Source organism: Lutra lutra, chromosome 10 (assembly GCF_902655055.1).
Source record: "Lutra lutra chromosome 10, mLutLut1.2, whole genome shotgun sequence".
In the NCBI taxonomy this organism is placed as follows: domain Eukaryota; kingdom Metazoa; phylum Chordata; class Mammalia; order Carnivora; family Mustelidae; genus Lutra; species Lutra lutra.
The window spans coordinates 1,327,475-1,345,973 of NC_062287.1; the positions used below are offsets into that span (position 1 = coordinate 1,327,475).

The 18,499-nt window shown below is 43.3% G+C and overlaps 1 protein-coding gene across 3 annotated transcripts in view; it reads left to right on the forward strand.

The window, feature by feature from the left end:
• Nucleotides 1–18,499, forward strand: part of DYNC2H1 (dynein cytoplasmic 2 heavy chain 1) — a 292,883-nt gene that overhangs the window by 62,496 nt on the left and 211,888 nt on the right. For all 3 annotated transcript variants that reach the window (XM_047692880.1, XM_047692881.1, XM_047692882.1), the window contains exons 41-52: nt 979–1,134; nt 2,418–2,677; nt 3,514–3,760; nt 4,875–5,026; nt 5,983–6,127; nt 7,743–7,845; nt 8,258–8,425; nt 11,522–11,652; nt 12,930–13,178; nt 13,691–13,799; nt 16,490–16,603; nt 17,626–17,768. In XM_047692880.1, coding sequence (XP_047548836.1) covers nt 979–1,134; nt 2,418–2,677; nt 3,514–3,760; nt 4,875–5,026; nt 5,983–6,127; nt 7,743–7,845; nt 8,258–8,425; nt 11,522–11,652; nt 12,930–13,178; nt 13,691–13,799; nt 16,490–16,603; nt 17,626–17,768 — 1,977 coding nt within the window. The remainder of the gene's footprint in view (nt 1–978; nt 1,135–2,417; nt 2,678–3,513; nt 3,761–4,874; nt 5,027–5,982; nt 6,128–7,742; nt 7,846–8,257; nt 8,426–11,521; nt 11,653–12,929; nt 13,179–13,690; nt 13,800–16,489; nt 16,604–17,625; nt 17,769–18,499) is intronic.

Sequence of the window (18,499 nt, forward strand, 5' to 3'; positions counted from 1 at the left end):
CAGAGCAATTTTTAAAAAAATGTAAATTGGATCATTTTACTCTCTTACTTAAAAACACTTTTAAATTAGTGAAGCTAAAAGTTGCACTCCATACCGTGGCCTCTGCAATTCTGATACTCTGGCCCTTGCCTCCCTCTCATTTCTGAACTACCCCAGTGGCTTACCTTTGCATGTGCTGTGCTCTCTGCATGCCCCGCAGATCCCATCCTTCAGGGGTGGGCGTAGCTGTGACGGTTGTCAAAGAGGCGAGCTGAGCTCTCCATCTGACTGACTCTGAGAGCACTGTGTCCTCCTCTGCAGCATTTATCGGGACTCATGGGCCATCTCCTCTGCGAGACTGGAGTTGCAGGCATGGGAGTTTCTGTGTAGTTCACCTTTCTTTTTTTTTCTTTCTTTTTTTTTTTTCATACCTAGCACCATAGGGACATGCAAGTGATGCATAAATGGTTCTCTGTAAGTCCGTGGGAGATTGAGTGAATGAGAACCTTCCCCACTTTCAGCCCCTTGGCAGTTGCACAGGGCTCCAGCGGCCCACAGATGGAAATCACTGCAACCCACAAGTTTCATTTTGGTAGAGAGCCAAATCCACATGGTTTTTGTGTTAAGTCTGCTTGTACCAGCCATACTTTTGCAGTGTCCTCTAGCTTCCTTTTTATCAGCAGGGGGAAGTGGAGGACTGTTCTTTCTAGACCCTGCTCAGTGATGGTCTTTTTCTTTTCTTCAAGTTTAGGAAGTAAACAAACCACCAACATTTAAGGGCTCTAGCACTTACTGCTAGAAATACACAATTTGCATTTTTCTAATCACTTTTTAAAAAAGTTTATGCATATAAACTGAATGAAATGTCAACTTTCTACATCTTGAGTAGGGGGGTATATTTAACAATCGTACTTGAAAAGAGAGGTGAATGTAAATCTGTATGTTTGTGTTTGCTGATTAATGTTTGTTTTTTTCTGTTCCATGGATTTTAATCAACAGAACGACTATGTGGTTGAAACAAGTCTAGTTGGCACTGTGATGAATGGACTGTCACATCTACGTGGATGCCAAAATCATGACCAATTTATTATCAGTCTCATACGGGGACTTGGTGGAAATCTGAACATGAAATCACGTCTGGAATTCACCAGAGAGGTGATGCACGCTTAAAAACTATTTCAGTCAACATTTTTCTTTAATTTTCATGGGCTCTTAATTGCCAAAATTCAGTGATTTGTAACTGTAAGGTATAGAGCTGTTTAATTTTGAAATTATGCATTCAATAGAAGAGTTACGCATTTGAATATATGTACTTATTTTCTCCTTTGAACTAGTTTATAGTATTTTATGATATTTAAATTTTATGAAATGATGTTTTAATATCTTTTTTGTCAGACGTTTTTGAAACTAGCCATATGAATATATATAATTATTCATTTTTAATTTTAGAATGATAAATATTTTTAATCATTTATTTAACCAGAGCACTTTTAGCAGTTAGGAATGTTAGGATGTATTAATCATTATCAACATTTTCTTTAATAAATGTAAAGGTGTATTTCAGCCAAGTTGTTTATAAAACGATATCGTATATATTAAAGGCTATCATCCTGTTGGCTTCTGTTGAAAACATTGAACATGCATTTCTCTGGGTTGGCTCCCACATCATCTTTCTGCATTTGTGTCATCTCTTTCTTCTTTGGGGCCGTCGTTTACTGCTTTCTCTGTGCTGCTCCCCTGTCCATGTCCGTTCTGCTGCCCCGTTGCCGGGTGCTTCTCCTTGCCACTTGGTCCCGGATCTGTGCTGCATTTGGGCAGACGTTCTCATGCTGCAGATCAGAGGCAGGGTGCTGAAGCTTAGCACCGGGTGAACTCTCTGATTTATATCTGCCCAGACAGCAGGTTTTCAGTGTTCCAGGGAACAGCAGCTTGGGAACAGTGCCGGGACCACTGTAATGGGTGGGACTAGGTTCCTGCAGTGATTCAGTGTTTAAAAATATGACTTTTATTTATTTGCTTAAATAATCATTAAGAGAATGATATTTGACATTGCATGGTTGCTGTAATTATATTTAAATAAATATATAAATATTGTCAAATAAATAATTTGACAGAGAGAGAGATCACAAGGAGGCAGAGAGGCAGGCAGAGAGAAAGGGGGAAGCAGGCTCCCTGCTGAGCAGGGAGCCCGATGTGGGGCTCGATCCCAGGACCCTGAGATCATGACCTGAGCCGAGGGCAGAGGCTTAACCCACTGAGCCACCCAGGCGCCCCTTCATTGTTGCTGTAATTATAAAAGACATTTGGTAGGGTTAGCATAGGAGAATATTCTTTTAAACTGAGACAGTTGACTTTGGGACATTGACTTTGAAGAATTAAAATTTCACACGCTCTTGTTTGGAGTATGTGAAAACCCATCACAATGTTTTCCTCTGCAGGTTTTTAACTGGGCACAAGAGTCTCCTCCAGACCCTCACAAGCCCATGGACACCTACTATGACTCTGGTAGAGGACGATTAGCATCTTATGTGCTGAAGAAGCCAGAAAACTTGACGGCCGATGATTTCAGTAATGGCCAGACTCTCCCCGTCATTCAGATTCCTGACATGCAGCGAGGCCTGGATCATTTCAGACCGTGGTTAAGTTCTGAAACCAAACAGCCATTTATTCTTGTAGGACCAGAAGGATGTGGCAAAGGGTAAGGACAGAAACTTGGTGGTTGAGGCGCATGGTGTGGACTTGTGCTCTTCTTGATTTTAGCAGCTTTACCTTCCGTTTGGCTAAAGGAGCATTTACATGTTCGGGAAGGACTCTTTCCATTGTCACTACTGATGTAAATGATACGACTACAGAGAACTACAGAGAAGAAAATGCCTTCTTTTTCTCCCAGGTTACGTGGTTTCTAACGGAAAGAGAATAGTCTGAAGATACCCTTCAAAAGAAAACATGCATACAGTCCCACCAAAAACTACATACCTTAGATACACTCACAAACTATTACCTGCTTTAGTTACAAAAAATGCATCTTGAAGTTAGCTCTCTATTTAAAAATAACTTTTACATCTGTGTAATTCAGCCTATTTTTGGTGCCTACTGAGTATAGTTTCTGGAAATAAAGAAGACATGGTTATTAGTTTCACATTTTAGTAGTAATTTAAAAATTCTATAAAATCGTATTTTTTTTTTTTTTTTTAGCTTGGAGTATTAATATCATAAAATCTTTCCTTCAGCTGTGCGGAAACTGTTGGTATCTTTTATATGTACTTTGTCAAATTAAATTATTCCTGTAACCTTAGATTTTTTTTTTTTTGCTGATTGACTCCCAAGAATGCCTTAAAATATGAATTTATATTTTATATTGTAAAAATTAGAAAGCTACCTGTTAAGCCATATCCAAATTTACCATTTTCCTCTTAAACATCGTATTATATGATTTAGACGCCGCAATATTTATGAAATAGAAATTTCATATTGAATGTACGCGGTGTTTCACTGGTGGTGTTTTCACCGTCCGCCGCCCCCTGCCTCTTGCAGGATGCTGCTTCGGTACGCCTTCTCCCAGCTCCGCTCCACACAGATCGCTACGGTTCACTGCAGTGCGCAGACCACTTCCCGGCACCTCCTGCAGAAGCTGAGCCAGACGTGCATGGTGATCAGCACCAACACGGGCCGCGTGTATAGGCCAAGGGACTCCGAGAGGCTTGTCCTCTACCTGAAGGATATCAACCTGCCCAAGCTGGACAAATGGGGCACCAGCACGTTGGTGGCTTTCCTGCAGCAGGTGAGTTTTCTTCCTTTAAGCGCTTGGATGTGACGGGAAACGTTGGAAGATCCGCTTTCCTGCTCAGGCTCGGTGTTGTCCAGCGCGCGTTGCGGGTCTTACACTCCTGAAGCTTGTAGGACTCTCGTTCCGGGGTACTTTGGGTCTTACACTCCTGAAGCTTGTAGGACTCTCGTTCCGGGGTACTTTCTTCCTTTCCCTGTCTTGTCTTTCTTTTTTAGAGAGACTTTATTTTTAAGTCATCTCTACACCCAACATAGGGCTCGAACTCATGACCCTGAAATCAAGAGTCACACACTCCACTGACAGAGCCAGCCAGGTGCCCCCACGACACTCCCTTCTTTGACCTTCTTCCCTGTAGAAGCTAGCATTACAGGAAGGTGTTATATGACAGGAAGAGTCAAAACGACCTTCATCCTATATGTATTTCCTGTCCTTTATTTCTAAAATAGGGAAAGCAGCAGGTGGGGATGATGTGGGATTTGGGGAAATTTTTGCTTCATTTTTCTAGGGATGCATTTTTCAGAGAGCACGTGGACTTCCTTGGTCATGGCCCCTTTCGGGCTTCCTTAGCTCAGTCCTCTCCCTTTTTGCCCATGTAAAGGCAAAGGTCGGAGACCATACATTCCGTCATTGTGGAAGGCTTTACTTCTTTATGGGATTTGCATCACATTAGAAACCCTGCGCTCTAAATTAGAGTTTATTATGTTTACATGGGTTCAAACTTAGCTTAACGATGTAACTGTAGAAGATGATAAAATATTTATAAAGAAAACCAAAATAGTTTCCTTATATTTTCCTTGATTTCTTTCACTTTTTTTTCTTAATTGCTGGTAGATTTATACTGTCAACTGGATTTTAATGTTTATTAGAGACAAAAGCTCTTTAAAAATGAGGGTAATTCACCTAATATTAAATGCAGACTGGTGGTTAATAAGAGTATTATTTTTTAGTGTTATAAGAATTTAAAGTATATTTCAATCTTAAATTTTTGAGTTAGATAGAGGGTGATTGCATTTGGAAACAATTGAATTTTATGCAAAAATATTTAATAACTCTACTAGAAAGTCCTAAGCCTAAATAACACATTTGCAATACGTTTATTTTCAAAAAGGTATTGACTTATCAAGGATTTTACGATGAAAATTTGGAATGGGTTGGTTTAGAGAATATTCAGATTGTGGCTTCTATGTCAGCTGGAGGAAGACTGGGAAGACACAAGCTGACCACCAGGTTCACTTCCATTGTTCGCCTTTGCGCTGTGGAGTATGTATCGTAGTGTTCTTATCTGTTTTTTTTTTTTTTAATCTGGGGAGATGTCTTCTATATTTGAACTTTACTAAAGGTATCCATTAATGACATTTCTTTAAAATGGAGACTATAAAATTAGTAAAACTTGAGTTTTGATAATCTTTTTACCGGCCCTTGCTAAACTTAAGCAGTAATTTAGGGTGATAAAGGCATTAATCAGTGCTTCTTAAATATTGGAAATAAAGTCTAAAATGTTCTAAAATGTCAGTATCAGGAATCTGAATGATGGATTTTAGATATAAATAATGGGTTTTATAAAACAAAAATACTATCACATTTCACGAAGATAGATAATGTAACCAGGCACGAGGTAAGTTGGGTCAGCTGTGTGGGTGACGGTGTTAAGCCTGATGTGTGGCATCCGTCTGCGTGGCCCAGAATTGTTGCAAGGACGTGCAGATTTTGTGGGCGTGGAGCTGGTCCTCTGTTCCGTTTTGCCTTACAAAATCCTGTTTGGATGCTTCCCTCCTAATTGCAACCATCTATTAAGTGTACTTTCAGAAAGGTTATAGCTCCCAGTTAGGCTGTATTGAAATCAATTTTGGCTTGAGAGAAACAGGTTGATTTCATTTGTTGTATTAGTTCTACTTTTACAGTTCTGAGGCGGATTACTGCTTTATTGGTAGGCTTTACTTAAAATACTACTTCTTAAGCAAAATTTACCTTTTGGTCCTTTCTAAAGATCAGTGGTTCCCGAACAGTTATGTTTTTAAGTAGTTTCCCTGGAAACTTCTATTAGGGCCCTCGGTGTGTGAGAGCATATAAAGAACTGTCCGAGTAGGGACCTGGCGCACAGCTTCAGTCCCTCGATAGATTGGGGGCGGGGTGTGAGAAAACTGCTGCAAATGAACACTAACAGAAAAATCCGGAACATGGCTTTTTCAGCTGTTTTCTTCTGTGCCCTTTTCCAGCTACCCAGAAAGAGAGCAGCTGCAGACTATCTATGGAGCCTATTTGGAGCCTGTTCTCCACAAAAATCTGAAGAGTCACTCTATTTGGGGCTCTTCCTCAAAAATCTATCTCTTAGCAGGATCTATGGTCCAAGTGTATGAACAGGTAAATTCTTCCTCATTTATATTGTCATTGTCGTGTCTCTTGGTTTCAGTCCCGGAGGACTGCCTTTAACGCTGACCTGCGCTGACACTCCACCTTTCTGCTCGTCTTGTCGGTTGGACTTTTCTGCCAGACAGTGAGCTCTCTGAGGCCAGAGGCTCTGTGCTGAGTCACCCGGCACTGTGTCTACAGACGCTTGGTGAAACGGGTTGGACGAGTGGTGCTGGGTGGTTATTCTGTTATCTGCTAACATGCAGCGTATTCAGAATGTTCCTCTGAACAAAACTCAATCTTTCTCCTGACTTCTGTCAGTGTCTGTCTGCGAGACTTCAAACCGGAGCGTGGGCTTTGAGGTTTCTTTCTTGTGGCATGTGAGAAAATGCCTCAGGTTCCTTCCGTAGTGAAGCGGGACGGAGCCTGGCATCAGGCAGTAAGGGCACAGGAGACATTTACGCAGTAACTGCTTGTCTAGTGTCCGTGCTGGGGATGTAGAGGTGACCAAGTCTCTGCCTTCGGGAAGCTTACAGACCCGTTGGGAACCCGCTCCTGTAGACGAAGTACGACTACAGCGGGATGAGTAGTAGATCGGTGACAACAGGCACGACTTAGCGGAGGAGAGGAAGCAAGTAACTGTGCTGTGTGCTAGTTGTTACGCGGACGTGAGATGTGATCTGAGTTGGTTTGTTTTGAAAGACTGATTGCAAGATCGGTTTGAAAGATTGGTTTATTTATGAGAGAGCATGCGGCGTGGTGGAGGGAGGAGCGCAGAGAGAGAGACTCTCCAGCAGACTCCACGCTCAGCACAGAGCCTCGATCTCATGACCCTGAGATCACAACCTGAGCCGAAATCTAGATTCGGATGGGTGCTCAACCGACCGAGCCACCCAGGCACCCCAGTGTGGGGTCTGAGTTTTGAGAAATGAATAGACTTTCCCAGAGTGGCTGAGATGAAAAAGAGCTTCCTAGGTGAAGGGAGCAGCACGTTCAAGTTAGGGAAGTGTTTGTGGAGGATGCTTTTTGTCGTTGTGGAGTAAAAGTAGGGCAAGAGAATTAGAAAGCAGTGATTACTTTCTAAATTAATTCAGAAGTTAAGTGATCAAGGCCAGAATGAGAACAGGGGTCCTGTCTGTGGGGAGGAAGGCTCAGGCTCTCACTGGTTCTATATCCAGGAGGAGCACTCTGTTTTGTTAGCGACTCATGGACTTCGTGAGCACACGCTCCTCTGCGGCTCCGAGCCCTCAAAAGCAAGTGTTTCCTAGACCTGGGGGTGCCTTGGAATAGCGACCACTGTTTGTAAAGCTTAGCTTCACCTTCCTTGAATTCTTTTGCTCAGCAGGGCTTTTTAACCTTTTATTTTTGTCTTGGACAATGTTTTGGCAGTTTCCTGTAGCCTATGAATAACTGCTCTTAGATCATGTTTTTAAATGGGTAAAATACAATGTCTGAGGTAACGAAGGAAATCAGTTCTATGAAATACAGTTTTCTCCTCACTAGTAGAAATTGGGCATTCCTGTGAGTCTGTGGTGACTGAAAAACTTAACACATTATGTATTTGGAAATGCATTATATATATATTATGTATTTAGAGAGTGGACAGACAGTTTATTTTCTTTTCCAGGTGCGGGCCAAATTTACAGTTGATGATTATAGTCACTATTTCTTTACTCCTTGCATCCTTACCCAGTGGGTTCTTGGCTTATTCAGATACGATTTAGAAGGAGGTAAGTTTTGCTTTCATGATTTCAAATTGCTTCTCTTTGGAATGCCACAGTGTATCTGTGTATGTGCGCGTGTGTTTATGTGTGCGTGTGTTCTGAACTCTTTATGATTGTCACTGCTAGAATTTGATTTGGGGAAAAATAAAATCGTTATTCATGTTTAATATGCTTTTTGGAATTGATATTTTTATTGAGTAAGTAGAGATAATAATGGTTAATATATTCTTTAAAATAATTTATCAACTTAATAACACGTGGAATTTTACCTTTTTTCCCTTTTCTTGTATTTATCTGATGCCAACCTGACGGTATGCAGATTTTTATTCTCTTATTTCTTTCTAGTATTATGTTGAAATAGATCATCTGCAAGTCATTTGAATTCTATTACAACTAAAGAAAATGTTGTCTTTTTAAGGATCTTCAAATCATCCACTAGATTATGTATTAGAAATCGTGGCTTATGAAGCACGGCGCTTATTTCGTGACAAAATTGTTGGTGCGAAGGAACTTCATTTATTTGACAGCATTTTAACATCGGTATTTCAAGGAGATTGGGGCTCCGATGTGTTAGACAATATGGCAGGTAATACAGTTACGGAGTTGATGCAGTGTGTGAATGCTATGAGAACTGTAAACTTTTTTTTCTTGGTAATAGCATGATTTCGTGTTTCTGTGCAAATGAAAGGTTTGGGTAATGTTTTTATTGCAAGGGGCTGCTTTTTCCTTTTTGCTAGATTTCTAAGTAAATACAGGTAAAATAGAGTGACAATAATGGTTTTCTTGGATTCAGACCATAGTGTTTTATATGTACAGTTCAAAATTGTGCTTCCTGAGAGATTTTTACTAATAAAGGTTTTATTTAAAGCCGCATGTAGATGAACCTTAAAGATCGTTGGGAAAAACCCATATGTGACTGTGATTAACTTCTGCTTGAGAGTAAGCCATGTCGTCAGCGCAGAACTCCTTACGTGCTCCCGGCTCCGGCTTGGGCGCTGGGGGCCCGAGTAGAGGACAGCGCTGCCTGCAGCTTGAAAACTGCGCTGGGAGGAGCGCGTGTGATTTGAAAACCGTCGTGGCTGAAGGACCTGTGATGCAAGGCCGTGCCGTGGGCGTGTCCACTGGCTGTCCGCTGGCCGCCCGCTCCGCCGCAGGAGGACTTCCCGCACAGCTGGCCTTTGCGAGCGCTCCGGAGGGCCTGCTGCGTGTGCGCCATGGGCGGCTCTTGGCCGCAGGGCCCTAATTGCTTAGGCCCAAGGGGATTTCGAAGATGAGGAAGATGTTGAGGTGCAGAGAGGGATTTTCCAGGCTCGAGTTTCAGACCCGGGAAGTGCGCTGCAGTGGTTGAGGCGGGATGGTAGGCAGGCGGGAGTGCCCTGCTCCTGGCTCCCAGTTGCTGGTTCTGAGGGCCGGTGGCCTTGCCGCGGTGGCCTGTGGCTCTCCCCCGGTACCGCAGGAGGAGTTGGTTTCTTCAGTGACGTCGGCTTGCTCGGACTGACCCTTGCCTGAATGGTGTCTCTTCCTGCACAGACGTCGGTGGTCCACTTTGAGTCCGTGTCTGTATGAAGAGTGAGGCCTCGGCGCTTTCTTTGCTGACGGATGTCCGCTTCCGCCGGCACCGTTTATTGGCAAGGGAACATCTCTTCCTTGAGCTGCTTTGCACTTTGTCCGAGTAGTTGTGTGACCGTACTTCTCGGGCTCGGTTCTGTTGCGTCACTTATGTGTCTGCCTCCCGTCCGTACCGCTGGTTTTCATTATGTTACCTGCAGAAGTCTCGAATTTGGGAAGACTGATTTCTCCTACTGTCTTCTTCTTTTTTGTAGTTTGTTTTAGCTATTTACATCCCTTTGCCTTTCTATGTATTTATAAGAATCTTCTGTATAAATAATGTTGCTAAGCTTGGGACAGGAAGTGCGATAATTCAGTATGTTGCTTTGGGGAGAAGCGGTGCTGAGTCTTCCAGTCTCGGAGCATGATCTCTCCGTCCATTTATTCACATATTCTTTGCTTTCTTTCGTCTGTGTTGTGTAGTTCTCAGCATATAGGTCCTGTACATAGTTTCTTAGATGAACAACTAAGATACACCGTTTTCTGAGCTATACAGGGAGTGTCTTGAGGGATGACAGTACTACGTGAAGGAGAGGGGCAGGGCGTTCCCGTGAAGGGGAGAAGAGTGTGCACGGCCTCCGAGGCTCGAGGGAGCCGGAGTATGGAGCGGAGTGCAGCAGCAGACAGGAGAACCAAGCAGTCAGGGGGTCTAATTGCAGGGGCCTCGGTGGGGGCTTGGCTGTTTTTCTGTGGCGGTGGGAAGCACTGTGCGATTCTGTCGTGTGTGCCTCAGGAGTGCTAGTAAGGATGCCGCTGGAGGGGCAGAGATGTGTCGCAGGGACACGCGCTGGGAGGCTCCTGTGGTCGTTCAGGGGACACCTGATGACCTGTGAAGACGGTGAGCAGCTGTCGCTGGGTTTCAGTGTTTGCAGGCTTCTTGAGTGTCTTTCGGGGGATCTGCGTATCTGCTCTGTGAATGCAGTAGTCATGTCTGTCTGACTGCTTGTGTCTAACAGGAAGTGCGGGGCTTAAACATGGGGTGTTCAGTGGATGAGTGTTACGTGTTCATCATATGTTTGTTAAGCAGCTGCAAGTATGGGACCAGACTAGAGCTTGGGAGATTTGTCGATAGGTGAATAGGTTTTGGCACAGAAGTAGTTGATTTTAACCCACAGAATAAGGTTAACTAGTTCAAGGGGAGTGTTTAGGAGTAAAGAAAAATGGACTGAATTTTGATCCCAGGGCAGATAAGAGTAGAAGGGGTAGGCAGAAAACTGAGGACTGGTGCTGTGGCTTGTTGAGTATGGTCCTACAGATCTGAGGAAGAAGGCTTCCCAAGCACAGCAGGTCATGATGGGGGCAGCGCCTCCTACGGGATCTGCGTGCACTTGGTGGTTATGGCAGCGTCGTTCCCAAGCAGGAGCTGGAGTAGAGAGCTTTCTGCAGAGAGGAGAGCATGTAGGAAGAGCGGTGGCGAGGGAAAAGAGAAGACGTGCAGGAGCTGGGGTCCGGGTCACTCAAGCTGCCTCTGAGTGGGGCGTGTGAGGAGGAGGAAGCCTCACCGAGTGGCCTCCCGAACGGACTGGAGAGAAAGGTTCCATAGGGCGGTCAGCAGATTTCCCTCGTGTGCTCACAGGCTGCTGCTGGAGACAAACTTAAGGGGAAGTGGTGGGGTTTTTGTTTTCTAATTAAAATTCATTTAATTTTTCCTTTATTTTAGAATTAAGGCCCTTGATGGTATTTATCAATCTGTCTTCTTTCTCAAGGAGAGCTTTATGTTTGTTTCAGCTGCCCATTTCGTATGCAGGTTGTGGAGAAGGGGCGGGAAGTAGGGAGAAAGAGCAAAAAGAGGTGTGGGGTGCATTAGGAGGAGGACACTTCATCTGGGGAGAGGTCGTGGGGGTCAGGGCTGGAGCAGGGACACAGCCGTTCCTGGTCAGGGACAGTTTGACATCCTTTGTGTTTTAGCTGACTTAATGATCTCGCCAGGCACTGTGGAGTAACTTACTTCCACTTTTCTGGGGATGATCTTGGATAGATTAACTGAAAAATAAAATTTAGTGAGCAATGTATTTCCTGGTGCTGCCATTACAGGTAACACATACAAAACCAAAAACACTTTTTGTTTGTGCAGACAGTTTCTACGTCACATGGGGAGCGCGACACAACGCCGGAACAAGAGCAGCCCCAGGACAGCCACTGCCTCCTCATGGGAAACCCCTTGGAAAACTGAATTCTGCAGACCTCAAGGATGTTATTAGAAAGGTATAATCTGGGGCACTTGGGTGGCTCAGTGGGTGAAGCGTCTGCCTTCGGCTCAGGGTCCTGAGATTGAGTCCCGCGTTGGGCTCTTTGTCAGTGGGGGGCCTGCTGCTTCCTCTCCTCCTTCCTCCCCACTATTAGCACCATCCCATGTGCGTGTGCACGGTCTCTCTCTCTCTCTTTCAGGTAAGTAAATAAATACATAAATCTAAAAGAGAAAGGTATAATCTGAATCATGAGGTTGAATTGGCATTTGGTTATCATTCTAGTCATTTAAGAAATATTTATTGTAAGGTTTTCGAGGCAAAGATTAGCCACTAGACCAAGCCGGTTCTTGTAGAATACAGTCGGCTGTGGCAGATCTAACTGAATGCCCGCGTAGACCTGGATGTGGGTAAGATGGCCAAGGTACCTGTTAGCAGAATGTGTTTGATGTTGGGATAACTGATGAGGTTTAATTATAATTGGAAAATCCTCCTAGAGCAATGGTGTCCAAGTTCAGCGGGCATTAGAATCACTTGGAGAACCAGGAACTACCCTGCCTCTTGGGTTCCAACCTGAGGAAGTCTCATTGCACATTTCTCACGGGCCCTCAGGTGATGCTGATGCTGCTGGTCACTGAAACAGGGACACTGCCCTAGAGACATGTTCTGTTCTTTCTTTTTTGTGAAATTATAATAAAGAAGGAGAAACACTTACATATGATGATTTAAAATTAGTATTTGCTTTGGAAGTGAGTGTGGATTTTGTATCCAGAAAAGTTCATACTGTGTGTAGGATGGATATTGCAAAGTTTGGGGACGTTAGAAGTTGCTAAGTATGTGAAGTCTGGTGTCCTTCATGCTGTTACACAGCTCCTGGTGGGGCAGCCCGCACGTGTGTTTGGAGTCATTCCATCGTGGCGCAAACGAACGAGAGTTCCCAAGATTAGTTCTTAAGATTTGCGCAGGCTGGTCTGATCCGAGACCACTAATACAGCTGGAGAGTTCTTGAAGGTTTTGTAACTAATCTGCTGTGTCTCACTATGTTTAACTCATTGTGTCAGTGATGCCAGCAGGTGTCTGATCACTGTGAGCTCCTGAATGTTTTTGGCATCGCAAGATTTTTCGTAGAAGAGCTGGATGCCTGGGTGGGGCGGGGCTGTGGTGCCTGAGAGGACACCCTGTCACTGAACCCCTTTTCTAGAGTGCATCAAAAGTATAACCTAACTCTAGATCACATTTTGTTATGTGTCGGGGCATATGCTAATGATAAAATGTTCTTTGTGATTGTTTTAAAAGGGCCTGATCCATTATGGACGAGATAACCAGAGTTTAGATATTTTACTTTTCCAAGAAGTGCTGGAGTATATGTCTCGGATCGACCGAGTGCTGAGCTTCCCCGGGGGCTCCCTCCTCCTGGCCGGACGCAGTGGCGTCGGCCGGCGGACCATCACTTCTCTGGTCAGTCATATGCACGGAGCCGTGCTGTTCTCTCCAAAGATTTCCAGAGGGTATGCACTGAAGCAGTTCAAAAATGATCTCAAACACGTGAGTGCCTCAAATCCTTTACTGTATTTGGTTTTAAATCACAATGACTTGTTACTCCAAAAGCCCTCAGAGACCATTATGTCTTTAATATTACAACATAGTCTTTAATTTCAATGATTATTTTCCCCGTGGTTATTAGAAAACTGTATTTTTATGTACAGATAAGAAAAAGATTCTTTTTAGGGATCCTGGCTCTCAGGCATGCTGGCTTATGAGAGGTTTGGAGGACGTGGAAGATAATAGGACAGAGTTTATATGGGACACGGGGGTGTATTTAAAAACGATCGTCTGTCCTAGCTGTGAAATCGTATTAGTGTTTCCCCACCCGTTTGTTCCTGGACTTGATTTCCTTGCTGCACTCTACGGCTGAAGTTTGATTTTTAATGTTGATGATGAAAGGAAGAGAGAGGGGAAAAGAGGACCAGAAAGATGTTCTTTGCATCAAGAATGGTGGTTTCAGGGTGGGCCGCGCACGTGTACCCGGTGCGAGGACCGCTCTTGTCCCTGTGCAGGTGCTGCACCTGGCGGGGATCGACGCCCAGCAGGTGGTCCTCCTGCTTGAGGACCACCAGTTCGTCCACCCTGCCTTTCTGGAGATGATCAATAGCCTTCTGTCTTCAGGCAAGTGCACGATTTCTCTTCCAAGGAAAGAGAAGTAATAATGTGAAAATTATTCGGGTCATGTTGCCTTGTGTAAAATTGTGTTTCTGAGCACATGCGGTAGGGGTTTTACTAAGGGGACGTGGGGTTAAACATGCTTGCAGCTGGAGAGTTGAGAAAGCCCATTTTTATAAAACCAGGAGATTGGATAATTTCATGAACATGATTGTTATTATTATCTTTAAAGATTTTATTTACTTATTTGAGAGGGAGAGAGAGAGCACAAGCAGAGGAGCAGCAGAGGGAGAGGGAGAAGCAGGCTCCCTGCTGAGCAGGGAGCTCAATGTGGGACTTGATCCCAGGACCTGGGGTCATGACCTGAGTCATAGACAGACCGTGGCTTAACAGACCGAGCCACCTGGGTGCCGTCAAAAATGATCATTAATGTCGGTGCATGTCTGAAGAACTGGCCCTCTCACATGCTTTTGGTGGGACCATTATCTGTTACAGTGTTTTGGGAAAGTTATCAGCCAGTGTTGTTTAAAAACAATGTACCGTACCCTTTAATACAGCAGCTCTATTATGTGTAGAAGTTTCACCTACAGAAATGATAGATTTAGTGTGCAGGGAAATATATAGGATAATTTATAATAAAAATGTGATAGGACCTCACTGTCCATTGTTAGTGGAATGGTTGAATAGTGGCCTGAAGGTGGACATGTAAGTGCAGAGAGATTCTAACATCTGGGTCTTCTGTTTCCCAGATCACAGTATGCTCTTGTTGTCTCTCGAGTCACCTGTTTTCATGGTTTTCTGGAGAGGATACCTGCAATTTCCTGTATGTCTTCCCTCTATGAAGAATTTATGACATTCATTCAAATGTGTTTAGGAGTTGTCACTATTCGAATTGGTTGGAGGTAGCTTAGTTTCAAACTTGGACCAGAATTGTTTTATTTAAGTGAAACGTAAACCTTGTTAAAAGCTAGTTTCCATGATGTGTGTGTTGGACCCGGTTTTTGGTTAATGCTTGTTTTGTGTCATGTAAAGTGGGCTCTGAAAGGAAATGGTCTTCTCTTCAGGATGTCACAGCTCTGGTTGAAAACACGTGTAGCTTAGGGCATGCAGCGTCCACACTTGGATGCGCGCGTGACTGCTGGCCGGGGCTCCAGTGAGGCGGCCGGAGGGCCAGTCTCTGGCCCGAGGTCTGCAGAGGCCTGGCCACAGTGAGGCTGCGGGGGCTTGGGAGCTGCTCATAGGACTGCCTCTGTGCACACGTGTGTATGTGTGTTTGTCCCTGCGTACCCTTCAGTCGTCACTAGGTGGAGGCCTGGTCCTTAGGGCTGAAAGTGTCCCAGCAGAGAGACAGATTTTTGTTTTGTTTTGTTTGTGAAAGCAAACATCCACATAAGCATTGATACACTAGTTGTTTTTGTTTTAAGATAAACTGGTCTTTATTATCAAGTTGTAACTATAAAAATAAAATTTTAGCAACATTTGTAGCAAAAAAAGTATTTGAAAAATACTTTCAGGGAAAATAGGTGTCTCTTTTTTTATTTTTTTTCTATTTTAAAGTCTTATTTGCCAGAGTCGATCATATGTACGTAGAGCTAGGTTTCATTGCTAAAGTTAAGGCATCAGAAGTGTCTTGTTAGGGCTGAAAGTGAGAAAAAGACATAGAACATGTTTGTGTGTGCGCATGTTTGGGCGTGGACGAGCTTGGTGGACGGGGCACGGCTGGCAGCTCTGTGTTGGGCCTGGGCGATGCTAGGGGTGAGGCAGGGACAGGCCCTGCGTGAACGCACTGCCTGGGATGTGTAGCAAAAGGGTTTTCACTTAATTTACTATTTCTTACAAACTTGAAATATATTGGCTTAATAATTGTTTATTAGACCTGCTATGTGCCAGGCCCAGTTCTGAATACTGGACTCACAGTGGTGAGTAAGACATAGTTCAGTCCCCCATCAACACTTGTGATTGTAATCCAGTGTGATTTGCTTTCGTCATTCTCTTGCCTTGTAGCAGGCCCTGGGCTAGTTCTGGTTTCTAGTACAGGTTCATTCATTCATTCATCCATCCATCTAATAAATATTTATTTGTTTATCTGGAATACTTTGCTGAGGATGTTCTGAGGTTAATATTGAACGAGACTAAATATTTGTCCTTTGGAAACTCAGAATCTAATGTGGGAGGAAAGGAAAACACTTCTCCATGATTATGTGACATGATACATGCTGAACAGTAACACGTTTAGAGGTGGGAGAGAGAGAGAGCGCTCTCCCCGGCACCCAGGAAGTCGGCACAGCAGTCTCCTAGGACACACAGTAACTTGGGGTGGAAGGTAAAGGCCAGAGGAAGACTGTGCATATAAATTCCAGGAAGAGGAGTATTTCATTATATTTATGGGACACACAGAAGCTCACTGAGGCTTGGGTACAAGGTCTCATCTGGGAGAAGTGGAGAAGAACCGTGCGCACGGGCGGACAGCTTGGTGGCCCACTGCCTTGGACGGCTGTTCAGGGGTTTGAGTTTTAGCAGTGAAGACAACAGAGGGAGATTTGTGAGTAATCGAGAGGTGATAGGGTTGTGTATTTTTGGAAACAGCCCGAATAAGGGCAGAGATACCAAAATAGAAGAAGTGTTGTGGATGTGTTTGAATGTGCTTGAACTGGGGTAACGCAGCTAAAATTCACGAGAAGTGCCGTGTTCCGTAGGTGAAGTTCCTGGACTCTATACCCTGGAAGAATTAGAACCTTTGCTGTTGCCTCTCAAAGATGAGGCTTCGCAGGATGGCTTTTTCGGGCCAGTCTTCAATTACTTCACATATAGTAAGTGACTATTGAATTCATCAATTCAGACTCTGGCTCATGTGCAATAAATACCATTTAGTTTGCCATATTTTCTGATCAGGTTGCAAAGGTATCTTAAATCTTGGGTCTATTTGGTAATTTACACTTTTTTTTTATATGGTACTTTTAGAAAAGCTAATCTTTAGTGAAAGTGTGTCAGCAAAATTTTAGCAAAAGGGAAAGGTGAAAGTGTTTCAGTCTCCCTTGGAACATTTACTTCAGTGCTTCTGTTTCTCTGTGGTAAAGCCAGCGTTTAGAACCTCCTGTCTTAGAAAATTACTGAACTGTTTACATTTTGACAGACTCTCTAGTTTTCTCTAGCTCAGCAACTTTCTCTGAGCCCCGGAAGCAGTTTTATGTGCTGTGCGTGTAGCCCCATTGAAGACGTGTGGGTAAGGCACTGCCACACTTAACTCCACTCTGACCCCGAAAGGACGTTTCTTATTGAAGCAGAGAAACTGGATGAAGAGCTACCACCCTTCCCTCTCCTTCAAGTTCACGAGGAAATGCTACCGCAGTTCTGAGACACAGGTCATCCCGGTGCTGTTTGACCCAGTTTCAGAACAAAGAAAATGAAGCAGAGTTTCTAAATTCCTTTTCATGAAGGGAAAATAACATTGATATTGAAACAGGAAAACTATATTTCTCCTGAAAGAAAATTGGAGATCAGTTTGCTTGTGAATATTGAAACCAAAATCCTTAAAAGAAACATTGTAAGGTAGAATCCAGTATCACCTTTGAAAAGTAACATATGAAACAGCAATGTGGTATGTACACTTGCGTTCTTCCAGAGTTCCTTCTGGATCTGTTCTCTTAGCATGCACACACAGATACACACACAGGTGTTTTTTAACAAAAATAAAAATCGTAACTGTAATACTGCTTAATGGCTCCTGCCATTTCATTTTAGAAAATTTTAAACTCATAAAAGCAGACCGCATAGAGATATCCCCCGTTATTATTGTTTTAATGCCCATAATAATCTTCTTATATTTTTTTAGGAATTCAGCAGAACTTACATATAGTCTTGATAATGGATTCTGCAAATTTAAACTTCATCATAAACTGTGAGAGTAACCCAGCTTTGCATAAGAAATGCCAGGTCTTGTGGATGGAGGGTTGGTCCGACAGCAGCATGAGGAAAGTAAGTTTAACCTCTAAGCACGGAAATACAAACCAGCATATTTTCTTTTTGAAGTTACAGATTTTCCTGACTTTGCTTTGGCGTTTGTTATATTACCTTAATTGTGGTGCTGAACATACACGTTTGAAAACCTCTCTTTTTTCTCTGTGCTCTTGTGTGATGTGGTCGAGGGTCGGACTTCATGTTGAAGAGTATGTTCTTAAGGGCAATGGAGGTACTTACTGGACTTGAAAAATGTTATCCTTTCATTAGCTAGCCTATGCTGAAAATATTGCAGCAGTAATTTGAGCCATTTTTTAAATAAAAAAAATGATATCTTTAAAACAAAAACTATCATTGCGGTGCTAAGTTTTGGGAGAGGCATGTGTTTGAAGTGTGAACCCATTGTACCATCCTAACTAGAAGCCTTTGCCATAGCTTTGTTTGAGAAATTACACTTGTCAGCATTGTCTCTCTGAATAATATTTATATTTTCCATCATTCATTTCTTCATTCCTGTCTAGTAGAGGTACAAACTGCGGCCTATTATGAGTCAGAGGGAGGAGTATAATTTAGGATAAGAGACAAGGTTTTACAGATATTTTAGTTAGATTGCAGCAATTAGATAAAGGATAGGAAAATAACACAAATGAGCTCACACAAACGAGCAGCTTCATTAAGAAGTAATTATTGGGTCTCTAAGATGTAGGAGATCTAGGAGAGAAAACGCAGACGAAAGTCCTGCCCTCAGG